At 30.8% G+C, this 12,571-nt stretch overlaps 2 protein-coding genes across 2 annotated transcripts; one reads left to right on the top strand and one right to left on the bottom strand.

Moving 5' to 3' along the window:
- Positions 1-405: 405 nt before the first annotated feature.
- LOC139432385 (uncharacterized) lies at positions 406-3,016 on the bottom strand. The gene is made up of 4 exons (XM_071200898.1): positions 2,179-3,016; positions 2,020-2,094; positions 1,495-1,726; positions 406-1,214 (listed from the first exon to the last, which is right to left on the bottom strand). Exons 1-4 carry the CDS (start codon positions 2,350-2,352, stop codon positions 1,141-1,143), a joined length of 555 nt encoding a protein of 184 aa, XP_071056999.1. The 5' UTR covers positions 2,353-3,016; the 3' UTR covers positions 406-1,140.
- A 56-nt stretch (positions 3,017-3,072) lies between these two features.
- On the top strand, positions 3,073-5,691 carry LOC139428873 (uncharacterized). The gene is made up of 4 exons (XM_071200896.1): positions 3,073-3,918; positions 4,003-4,077; positions 4,371-4,602; positions 4,883-5,691. The coding sequence occupies exons 1-4, from the start codon at positions 3,745-3,747 to the stop codon at positions 4,954-4,956; spliced, it is 555 nt and encodes a 184-aa protein (XP_071056997.1). The 5' UTR covers positions 3,073-3,744; the 3' UTR covers positions 4,957-5,691.
- Positions 5,692-12,571: the final 6,880 nt, after the last annotated feature.

A 12,571-nucleotide genomic window follows, 5' to 3' on the forward strand; every position in this document is an offset into this window, starting at 1 on the left:
CTGTTATTGTTGTATATGGTGTTAGGTAGATGGCGCTAGTAGTAAGGTTGATAAAGAAGAGACATACCACAGAGTATACAGAGGCCGGACTCCGGCTAATAAAAGTGGCACTCCTATCTATCCTTGTTTAACTAATCTAAGCTTCGTATAGTATTTTCTCTCTCACATAAATTGAATCGATGTAGATGGCGGTAGTGTAGTGGATCGATAAATACGAGCGGGAATTTGAATGCTCGTTTGAATATAAATCTCATTACTCTTTAAAATTTTTTTTTAATAACAAGTTCCAAAATATCAAAAATTTTCATCTCAAAACTTGAACAAGTTTTAAGATGAAAACAGTGACTTTTTGAACTTGATATTAAAAAAAAAACTAATAAAATGTTATTAAATAAAAATACAAACTTCAGAAGAACAAATCTATGTATATTTATAGACAAATATTTACATTTAATCGTTTTCATGCTCATGGGGGCGTTTTTGTACAATGGTAAAGCATTTGCTTCAAGGCTAGAGGAAAACCCATGAAAAACTCTAGCATACCATAAGACAAATAAATTTCTAGACAAATTTAGGAATACAAATTGCAATTGCAAACAACAGATTTAAGACAGCCCGAATAAAAAAATTCTACAAAGCGACTAAAATTAAAAGTATTACAGCAAAAACGAGCAGTAGACAGAATTAATGATAAAATGTTATTTATATAACTGTATAGAATATATAACTGTAATATTTCTTTTTATTTGTTTCTGTTCGTATCAATTAGAACAATATTTCAGCGAGCAGAATAAATTATAACATAGAATTGATATAAACTGTAATATTTCTTTTTATTTGTTTCTGTTCGTATCAATTAGAACAATATTTCAGCGAACAGAATAAATTATAACATAGAATTCATATAAACTGTAATATTTCTTTTTATTTGTATCTGTTCGTATCAATTATAACAATATTTCAGCGAACAGAATAAATTATGTATAACATAGCGACCAAGACGAGAATTAAAACAAAGCGAAAAGGAACAATATTTCAGCAAGTAGAATAAAGTAACAAAGCGACCAAGACAACAATTAAAACAAAGCAATTTTATTAAATATGATAAGTTATAAAAGACAACTGATAAAAAATAACAAACTATTTATTTAAGTAAACAGCAATGTCTGAAAGCTGAAGCGTCCTGACCTGCATTCTGAAGGATATTTTCTTATCTGTACAAACAATTACAGTGGAAAAGTTGCTTGCATTTTGTTTAAATATGTTGTGTTTAAAATTTGACAACACATTTACTTAACTCAGCTTGTATTATGTTAGATTCATGTAACATGTATTAGTCTTAGTCATAATTTTAAGTTCTTAGTTCGTCATTTATCTTATTGTTATTATTATTATTATTAATCACGATTACATTATTTTAACTATGATCACAACTAAGACTTAAACATGTTGCCTCAATTCGTGATTAAATAATTGGAAAGTAAATACTATTACCTTTAAAAACCTGAGTAAAAGATTCTGGTGTGCTTAACATATCTCTCAGTAATGTAGTTTTATTTTCATAATTCTTTTTAAGTCTCCGGATCTGTTTTTCTTTGTTCTTTAAAATTCGTCGCAGTGATTTTTCTTTGATTGTTGCACTAAACTGGCTCTTCTTAAATACTGACTCTGTTGTTGGATTTGTAGCGGAGGAAGGTATGGCAGCGTCTTTTGTTATATTTAACTCCTATAAATAAATAAAGTGTTATTTTATACACAAATCCGGCGGTTTTGTTGATAATTTTATAGTGTTCATGATTTTATTTACTTATATATATATATTTTTTTTGGTTAGTTGCACTTTTGTTGCATCATCAATAAACATATATTATTATTATTATTAAATACATTACAAAGTAAAAAAACCTTGTTGAGTAAAAAGTGCACATAAATTAATTAATATTTGTTTCTGACAGCTCTCAACATAATATGGTATCCTATCAATGTTATTGATAAAGTGAAAATAAAAGTAAAACTTACTATGACAGAATCCATTAAATTATTTTGCTCCAGTTCAGGCTGTCTTAGCGGTTCACTCGTTACAATGTGTGCTTCCTGAATAAAGAAAATGTAATTAGAACTGTAAATTTCATTCTAAAAGTAAATAGAAGCAATTAGAAGTAAGAAATTGGAATTTACATTCATGATCACTCTTAAAGGCTTTGCATCTCTTTTTAAGGTCAAGGGGGTCCTATTCAACATAAAGCTTTCCATTGTAAAGTGATTGTTGCAAATTCTCATACGTGTTTTCTGCTGGTACACCAAGACACTCATTCCATAATCACTGTCTAAAGTATCAAAGTAAATTTTCATTTAGTACAAAAAATCTATCTAACTTAAATTTATAAATTTACTTATTGATATTTAATGGAAAAGAAAATAATTTAACCACTTCCTCTACCGAACGTCCGCAAATGTAGCAATTGCTATCCATTATAACTAAATTCTACTATAAAACTCTACTAGGCCTTAAAAACTAACTAATTCTAAGATAACGAACTATGGCAATAAACTAATGAAAACTAAGTTATACAAACAAATAAACTACTAAACAAATCTATGTAATAATCAAACGCTAAACAGGCAAAACTGCACAATAATTAAACAAGACACAGATAAAAGATTGATGAAGTAAATAAAAATGTTGAAATGGCTGAATAAGCAAGTCACGCAAGTTCTGATAGAACTGGAGAACCTGGAGAACTGGACGCATCTGGGATTTACAGATTTACGGACTTGAAATACATGGCGCCATCTATTGCCTTCTTTAAAGTCTACGAGTTTACCACTTAAAAATTTTGAAATAAATGGTGCCATCTATTGGTTTCTTTAAATACTACTGTAACGCGACCATTGCGCCATCTACATCGATTCAGTTTATGTGAGAGAGAAAGTATCATACGAAGTTTTCATTAGTTGAACAAGGATAGATAGGAGTGCCAATTTATTAGCCGGAGTCCGGCCTCTGTATACTCTGTGAGACATACATATGTGTATGTCTATATACATATGTGTATATACATATGTGTATGTATGTCTCACAGAGTATACAGAGGCCGGACTCCGGCTAATAAATTGGCACTCCTATCTATCCTTGTTCAACTAATGAAAACTTCGTATGATACTTTCTCTCTCACATAAACTGAATCGATGTAGATGGCGCAATGGTCGCGTTACAGTAGTATTTAAAGAAACCAATAGATGGCACCATTTATTTCAAAATTTTTAAGTGGTAAACTCGTAGACTTTAAAGAAGGCAATAGATGGCGCCATGTATTTCAAGTCCGTAAATCTGTAAATCCCAGATGCGTCCAGTTCTCCAGGTTCTCCAGTTCTATCAGAACTTGCGTGACTTGCTTATTCAGCCATTTCAACATTTTTATTTACTTCATCAATCTTTTATCTGTGTCTTGTTTAATTATTGTGCAGTTTTGCCTGTTTAGCGTTTGATTATTACATAGATTTGTTTAGTAGTTTATTTGTTTGTATAACTTAGTTTTCATTAGTTTATTGCCATAGTTCGTTATCTTAGAATTAGTTAGTTTTTAAGGCCTAGTAGAGTTTTATAGTAGAATTTAGTTATAATGGATAGCAATTGCTACATTTGCGGACGTTCGGTAGAGGAAGTGGTTAAATTATTTTCTTTTCCATTAAATATCAATAAGTAAATTTATAAATTTAAGTTAGATAGATTTTTTGTACTAAATGAAAATTTACTTTGATACTTTAGACAGTGATTATGGAATGAGTGTCTTGGTGTACCAGCAGAAAACACGTATGAGAATTTGCAACAATCACTTTACAATGGAAAGCTTTATGTTGAATAGGACCCCCTTGACCTTAAAAAGAGATGCAAAGCCTTTAAGAGTGATCATGAATGTAAATTCCAATTTCTTACTTCTAATTGCTTCTATTTACTTTTAGAATGAAATTTACAGTTCTAATTACATTTTCTTTATTCAGGAAGCACACATTGTAACGAGTGAACCGCTAAGACAGCCTGAACTGGAGCAAAATAATTTAATGGATTCTGTCATAGTAAGTTTTACTTTTATTTTCACTTTATCAATAACATTGATAGGATACCATATTATGTTGAGAGCTGTCAGAAACAAATATTAATTAATTTATGTGCACTTTTTACTCAACAAGGTTTTTTTACTTTGTAATGTATTTAATAATAATAATAATATATGTTTATTGATGATGCAACAAAAGTGCAACTAACCAAAAAAAATATATATATATAAGTAAATAAAATCATGAACACTATAAAATTATCAACAAAACCGCCGGATTTGTGTATAAAATAACACTTTATTTATTTATAGGAGTTAAATATAACAAAAGACGCTGCCATACCTTCCTCCGCTACAAATCCAACAACAGAGTCAGTATTTAAGAAGAGCCAGTTTAGTGCAACAATCAAAGAAAAATCACTGCGACGAATTTTAAAGAACAAAGAAAAACAGATCCGGAGACTTAAAAAGAATTATGAAAATAAAACTACATTACTGAGAGATATGTTAAGCACACCAGAATCTTTTACTCAGGTTTTTAAAGGTAATAGTATTTACTTTCCAATTATTTAATCACGAATTGAGGCAACATGTTTAAGTCTTAGTTGTGATCATAGTTAAAATAATGTAATCGTGATTAATAATAATAATAATAACAATAAGATAAATGACGAACTAAGAACTTAAAATTATGACTAAGACTAATACATGTTACATGAATCTAACATAATACAAGCTGAGTTAAGTAAATGTGTTGTCAAATTTTAAACACAACATATTTAAACAAAATGCAAGCAACTTTTCCACTGTAATTGTTTGTACAGATAAGAAAATATCCTTCAGAATGCAGGTCAGGACGCTTCAGCTTTCAGACATTGCTGTTTACTTAAATAAATAGTTTGTTATTTTTTATCAGTTGTCTTTTATAACTTATCATATTTAATAAAATTGCTTTGTTTTAATTGTTGTCTTGGTCGCTTTGTTACTTTATTCTACTTGCTGAAATATTGTTCCTTTTCGCTTTGTTTTAATTCTCGTCTTGGTCGCTATGTTATACATAATTTATTCTGTTCGCTGAAATATTGTTATAATTGATACGAACAGATACAAATAAAAAGAAATATTACAGTTTATATGAATTCTATGTTATAATTTATTCTGTTCGCTGAAATATTGTTCTAATTGATACGAACAGAAACAAATAAAAAGAAATATTACAGTTTATATCAATTCTATGTTATAATTTATTCTGCTCGCTGAAATATTGTTCTAATTGATACGAACAGAAACAAATAAAAAGAAATATTACAGTTATATATTCTATACAGTTATATAAATAACATTTTATCATTAATTCTGTCTACTGCTCGTTTTTGCTGTAATACTTTTAATTTTAGTCGCTTTGTAGAATTTTTTTATTCGGGCTGTCTTAAATCTGTTGTTTGCAATTGCAATTTGTATTCCTAAATTTGTCTAGAAATTTATTTGTCTTATGGTATGCTAGAGTTTTTCATGGGTTTTCCTCTAGCCTTGAAGCAAATGCTTTACCATTGTACAAAAACGCCCCCATGAGCATGAAAACGATTAAATGTAAATATTTGTCTATAAATATACATAGATTTGTTCTTCTGAAGTTTGTATTTTTATTTAATAACATTTTATTAGTTTTTTTTTTAATATCAAGTTCAAAAAGTCACTGTTTTCATCTTAAAACTTGTTCAAGTTTTGAGATGAAAATTTTTGATATTTTGGAACTTGTTATTAAAAAAAAATTTTAAAGAGTAATGAGATTTATATTCAAACGAGCATTCAAATTCCCGCTCGTATTTATCGATCCACTACACTACCGCCATCTACATCGATTCAATTTATGTGAGAGAGAAAATACTATACGAAGCTTAGATTAGTTAAACAAGGATAGATAGGAGTGCCACTTTTATTAGCCGGAGTCCGGCCTCTGTATACTCTGTGCATACATAGTAAAAGTTGTTGTAATCAATAATAAACGCTTGTTAAGTTCTATAATAAAACTAAGTAGTGTTTAATTAACGAATATAAGACAGTTATTTAGAAGAATAAATAACCAAAACAAAGTTTTATTTAATACTTTAATCAACTTTGCTATTAAAGCCTCTTTTTGCAACATAACCTCACTTTTACTTTTCTTACTTTAGATACAGATTTAGTATATTTTATTATTGATACTTACAGCATTATACGAAGAAATACTTTAGTTTGAATCTAAATAACACCTCAAATTACCACTAAATCTTCTTTACGATTTATAAGGATCTGAAATGTTAGTTGGAAGATAAGTGAGGTTATGTTTATAAGGCATCTAATGTTTATAACAAATTTATTTTAGAGTAAAGAAATAATAATAAAATGGTTTTAATCGGTAACAAATTACATTTAAAAACGAATACTTATCGCAATATTTCTATTTTTATCTTAATAATGTAAGAAAATAAATATAACCTTATCAAATTTTAACACCAAAACCTAAACCCAATATTTATCCTAAATTCATTAGAGACAAAATTGCAGAAAAATGGAAAGTAAGAAGGAAACGGCAAACCAATACAATTCCTGGTGATAAAACTAAATTAAATAAAATTAAGAGCATTAACAGATAGCCACAAACAAAATAATATTCAAAATTACTTAAAAAACTTTACTGACGATGCCAGTACCGATTATTCTCTGTGGAAAACAACAAGAAAACTGAAAGTTCTAAAAACACATACACCTCCAATTCGAAATAATAAATAATAATATATCTTTATTGTGCCTTCCACAACTACAAATAACATACTACATATTTCTAGTTTATAATATTAAATTAAAGAAGGAACACAATGGGCGGGTTCCAGACAATGTTTGCTCATACCAACACAATTGGTAAAGATCCGTATGATTTGTAAATGTGATACGTAAACGATCGCTGGAACATTGAAGTTCTAAATCTCGGCGGATAGAAACTCATTCACGACCTGGTTTGATGAAGCTGTGGTTTAAATATAATTTTATTATATAGATATTCCGGAATTCCAGAGACCACAATTCTGTGGAATAGAACCAAACTGTAAAATTCCCTCCTGTTGCACATACTCAACCAACCAGCCTCTTTAAGTTTATAAGAAATTCTCTCAAATTTTCGAATTCCAATTTCCGAATCTAAGACAACTGTTTTGTACTCTCTGTATTCTTCGCGCAGTGACCACATCAATAGCGCCATGATATATAGCAGACATAAAGTTAAAATGTGAGAGCACAAATGCGTCACACAAACTTATTTTCACTTTTATGGGCAAGTATGACCGATGCGGATAGAGAATTCGCAAATTGCAGTAAGATCTTTTAATATACATGGCAATTTGTTGCTTAAATCTAAAATTATTGTCCAAAATCAAACCAAGACACTTAACCTCTGAAACTCTTTTAATTAACGTATCATTCAACTTAATAGCCAAGTCAGGAGCAGCAACACGCTTTTGACTACTAAAGCACATCCACATAGATTTTTCAGGGTTTATTTTTAAGTGATGGTAAGAAGCAAGAGTAAATATTTTTTCAAGATCTTTGTTTATATTATATTCAACAACACCACTATCCGCATCCACATAAGAAGCGTACAGTTGTGTATCATCTGCATAAGAGTTAATCTTACAAAACTGAATAAATTTGCTGAACTACGAAGTATATAAAGAAAACAAGATAGGACCCAACACAGAACCTTGCGGAACACCGCTTGTTACTGCCAAATCACTAGAAACAGAATCGTCAATCCTGACCCGCTATGTGCGATCACTAAGATAATCACGTAAAATAGATACTGTGTCTTCAGTAAATCCCAAATATCGAAATAATTTACAAATAACAGTGTGGTTAACAGTATCAAATGCCTTAGAGTAATCCAAGAAAACTACGGCGGTATTCATTTCTCTGTCAAGAGCAGTCAACAAATCATCTGTTAAATTCAGCATTGATGTAGTGCAGCTATACCCACGCCTAAAGCCCGATTGCTGCGATGGGAGTAAACCCTTCAGTTCCACATACTCTGTCAACTGTATCTTCATAATCTTTTCTAAAATTTTGGAAAGCACAGGGAGCACACTAATAGGTCGCAAGTCGCCATATTCCTGCGGGTCACCCCTCTTAGGCAGCGGAACAACCACAGCACGCTTCCATTCCATGGGAAATACATGTTCAGTTAAGCAACAGTTTAGTATATGAGTTAAATATGGCAAAATAGTTGGACAAGACATTTTGATCATGTCAATGGAGACACCATCCGCTCCAACTGCAGATGAGGCAATAGAATTAATCATCTCCAACACCAAAGAGACCTCCACTGGTTTAAAAGAAAAGTCATTTTTAAAACTAGAACTATCATAGAGATCTAAACCAGACCCTTGGAAGTCTTTAACAATTTCTTTAACACTATCCACAAAATATTCATTAATCTTATCAGGAAATCTTAAATTTGACGGCAAGGTAGCATCTTTATGTGATTTGCACCACATTTGCCCTCCATGACCAGGGACAGCAATGGAACCGAAAAATGCTCTCTTCTCATTTCTTACAGCTGTAGTAGTTAAATTCCTAAGAGATTTGTAGTATTCCCAATGAGCTACTTCACCCGAATGCCTAAATCTAGCTTTAGCCTCATCACGAAGTGTAATCATTAACGTAATATTATCGGTCATCCAAGGAGCAGGAGCTTAGTAAATCGATACCTTTTTATAGGAGCATGGTCATCAAATTACCTCTTTGATTGAGTATTAACGCATTTGTGAAAAAAGATACCTGACGCTGGTACTGGAAGAAGACGGAGACATCTTTTGCTTCTATTCAATTCGATTTCTGAGACTAAAGGAAGAGGGTAAAACCCTCGTTTATAGATATTAGTATATTATTATATGCCAGTACAATACTATACTTTGTCCACGACTATTGAAATTGATTCCATAAATTTATTTTTTAAATAAATTTTTGAATAAAGGTTAAACGACAATGTGACACAAATTCAATGTTACTAACTGTAACCAACTTCACAACAATTTGTCAAAATTAAGTGTCAGTTTTATAAAACGTCGTTTTCTTTACGAAAATTAATTAATTTATGCTTAAATCATACGAAAAAACGAATTTGTTTAGGTTTTTTTAATGTCAAACATTTAGAAACTCCTAAAAAATTGAATTAAATTGACGTCTTTTGAACTTTTAACGTTTCAAATAATTATTATTAGTCTGGTCAAGATGGCTACCCGTGGATAATGATTATTATTCACCGCTATTATTCACTCCGTGAAAAATGACTACCATTTTGTTTTAGAAAACTCATTCATAAGGTATATATTATAAGGTAGTCGTGGACAAAATATTTAATTACATTACATTACATCTAAATATTTAAAAAAATATCTATCTTTTTTTTATAACAGATTACCAAAAATTGCCTGGTAATTAAATGGTGAGTTTTAATTTTTGTTCGTCCTATTGCAGACTTAATTCCAGACGTGGTAGCGCCGAGCGTTTCTCCACATATCAAACGAGTAGGTAGTATAAACAAAGTTTTTTTGCAACTACTCGAGTTTGGAGAAACGATTTCACGGAAACGGGATGAACCCAAGACACCGGGCCTCAAAGATAACAACAGAATAAAATATATCGATCAAAATATATAGAATTTACGTACATAAACTAATTATTATGATCAGCTTTACACGCCGCAATTATCAAACGTTTAAACGCGCGTAGCGAGTCGCAAAAGACATCAACCCCCGCGCCACGATGTAAATGGTCGCATGTGCGCGCCATTCCCAACATGGGAAAGTTCTGAAAGATATTCGTACGTAGAGTAGGCATGTAAAATAAATAGTCGAGCCGAAGACACCAGGGAGGAACACAAAAATTAACGACCTCAAGAAGACTAGGAAAATTGATACTACCATTAATGATTTTATGGAATGTTAAAGCATCACCACATAAACGACGCTGACGAAGCGATAAGAACAACAGTTCCATCAACGTGGCCCTCGAATGTTAGTTTCACATCAAATGTGACGCCTAAATCCCTGACTTGAGTCACTCTAGGTATGGTATCATCACCTATGCTATAATCGTATCTGATCGTGTCTGCCTTCGTTGTAAAAGAAATAACATTACATTTGTCAGGGTAAGTATCAATGTCGCGCTGTAGCCTCGAACAATCCAAAGGTAAAGAAACTCGTGTAAAAATTTTTAAATCATCAACATATACTCGTGATCTTTTTAAATGAAAATTAGAGAAGGATGGCTAGCTCGGAGTCGGGGACGGTCGGGTTGGTTTACTTTGAAACCCTGCGCAAGGCTAAGGGGCCGGAGTAATCACGACGGCCAAAGCAGGTAGAGAAAGAGTAATTTAGAATTTGTCACTACGGGATTTTTAAATAGTTAATTGTTTCTATTAATGGTAAACCTCCTTGTCAATACAAGAATTCATTATTTTCATAAATAAGTTTTATGATGATAATAGAGGACCATTCACCAGTAAATGGTGAATCTGAAACCATAAAATCCAATTTGAAGTCGAAAAGAAGCTTTTTTTTCCATTTGCTTTTGAGAATAATTTACCTTATATAGCCCAAATTAAATCAACTCAAAAAAATGCTATTTAAATGAATCGTTAACAATTAAACGTTTTAATTAAATGAATATTAAAAATCTACCCAAATTGTTCAAGACCATCTTACATCGTTTAAAAATCTTGTAAATCATTTTACAGCGGCTCAAAATCAATTAAAATATAGTAAAATCATTTAGAAACTATCTAAAATGGTTGAAGATCAAACCGTCAAAAACTGTTCAAAATCCTGCCAAATCTTCTATACTCACGTAAAATCATCTGCAGAAACTTAATATTTAGTAAAATTATTTAAGATCGGTTAAAATCATCCAAAACCGACTTAAATCACCCAAAAATGTTCAAAAAATAGTTTAAAACGGTATAATGCCATCTGGAATTTAAAATGACTTAAAACTGTTGAAATTGAGTTTAAAATTGGTATAAATTATAATCAGTTTAAAATGGTTGAGAATCATTTGAAATTGTTTAAAATCGACTTGAACCATTCAAAATTCTCTAAAATCTTGTAGGACCACTGCAGCCACTCAGACCAGTCAAAATCATCTAAAACTATCTTAGAATCATCCAAAAATGTTCAAAAAATAGTTCAAAACGTTATAACATCATCTGGAATCATCTAAACTCATCTAAGATTGTTGAAAATCAATCTAAAATGGCGTGAAATTGCTGAATCGATTTAAACTGGTTGAAAATTATCTGAAATGTTTTAAAACCTTGCAAAATCTTCTAGGAACACATAAAATTAGCTGCAACCGCTTAAAATCTAGTAAACTCATTTAAAATTAGTTAAGATAATCCAAAATTGTCTTCAAGTCATCTAAAAATGTTCAAAATAAGGATTAAATGATTAAAATAGTGCTGAATCACACTGTAATAATATTAATAATTAATCAGTATTAATATCTTAATATATTATCATCATGAAATTGATTTAAATTAGAAACAATAATTGAAACACGTTGAAAAACGTAATAATATTATCATTTAATATTTTTTCTGTATTTATATTTTAATAGTTATCATCATAAAATTTATTTAAACTAGGAACAATTTTTATTTGTTTTCCAAAAATCATTTTTTAATAAAACATAATACATTAAATAATTTATTATGCTATTTTCGATAATTTAATCGAATATTTAGCTGGTTTTTATTACAATAAACCTATTTAAAAATCCCGTAGTGACAAATTCTAAATTACTCTTTCTCTACCTGCTTTGGCCGTCGTGATTACTCCGGCCCCTTAGCCTTGCGCAGGGTTTCAAAGTAAACCAACCCGACCGTCCCCGACTCCGAGCTAGCCATCCTTCTCTAATTTTCATTTAAAAAGATCACGAGTATACATCAAGCAATGAGAGTGTTTAATTATTGAAGAAATATCATTGATACAAATATTAAATAGAAGAGGTTACAAGTGTCTCCCTTGTGGTACACCGGAGGTAACAATCATGGTGTCTGAAAAATGACCATTGATATTCACCTTCAGAATCCGTCCACGTATATAGGAGGCAAACCAACGAACAAGATGTTCGTCAATATCAAACAAACGAAGTTTTGAAAGAAGCAGAGCATGATCGACTCGATCGAAAGCCTTACTAAAATCAGTATAAATGGAGTCAACCTGAAAGGAATCATCCATAGAGTTTAAAATATAATAGGTGTATTCCAAACTTGTTGGAATCTCACGACCAAGCGACCTGCAAAAAGTCGTGCTGTCTACACTGAGAAAAATAATGTGGGAAAACTACCTAAAATTTAGTCATATTATCTAGAATGTATAGTCAAAAATTAGCTAACTACTACTACTAGTTATATAAACTAATTCTATTTCGATAATTTAAGATAGATAAATGATCGAAAAATGTATCTTATAAATACCTAA

Source organism: Onthophagus taurus, unplaced genomic scaffold (assembly GCF_036711975.1).
Source record: "Onthophagus taurus isolate NC unplaced genomic scaffold, IU_Otau_3.0 ScKx7SY_15, whole genome shotgun sequence".
In the NCBI taxonomy this organism is placed as follows: Eukaryota; Metazoa; Arthropoda; class Insecta; order Coleoptera; family Scarabaeidae; genus Onthophagus; species Onthophagus taurus.

Excerpts from the sequence above, each read along its gene's own strand:
- LOC139432385 (XM_071200898.1), bottom strand. The coding sequence starts at position 2,352 with ATGAAAATTTACTTTGATACTTTAGACAGTGATTATGGAATGAGTGTC. Across the intron at positions 1,727-2,019 it reads ATTTAATGGATTCTGTCATA|GAGTTAAATATAACAAAAGA; the intron begins GTAAGTTTTACT and ends ATTTATTTATAG. Across the intron at positions 1,215-1,494 it reads TTTTACTCAGGTTTTTAAAG|ATAAGAAAATATCCTTCAGA; the intron begins GTAATAGTATTT and ends TTGTTTGTACAG.
- LOC139428873 (XM_071200896.1), top strand. The coding sequence starts at position 3,745 with ATGAAAATTTACTTTGATACTTTAGACAGTGATTATGGAATGAGTGTC. Across the intron at positions 4,078-4,370 it reads ATTTAATGGATTCTGTCATA|GAGTTAAATATAACAAAAGA; the intron begins GTAAGTTTTACT and ends ATTTATTTATAG. Across the intron at positions 4,603-4,882 it reads TTTTACTCAGGTTTTTAAAG|ATAAGAAAATATCCTTCAGA; the intron begins GTAATAGTATTT and ends TTGTTTGTACAG.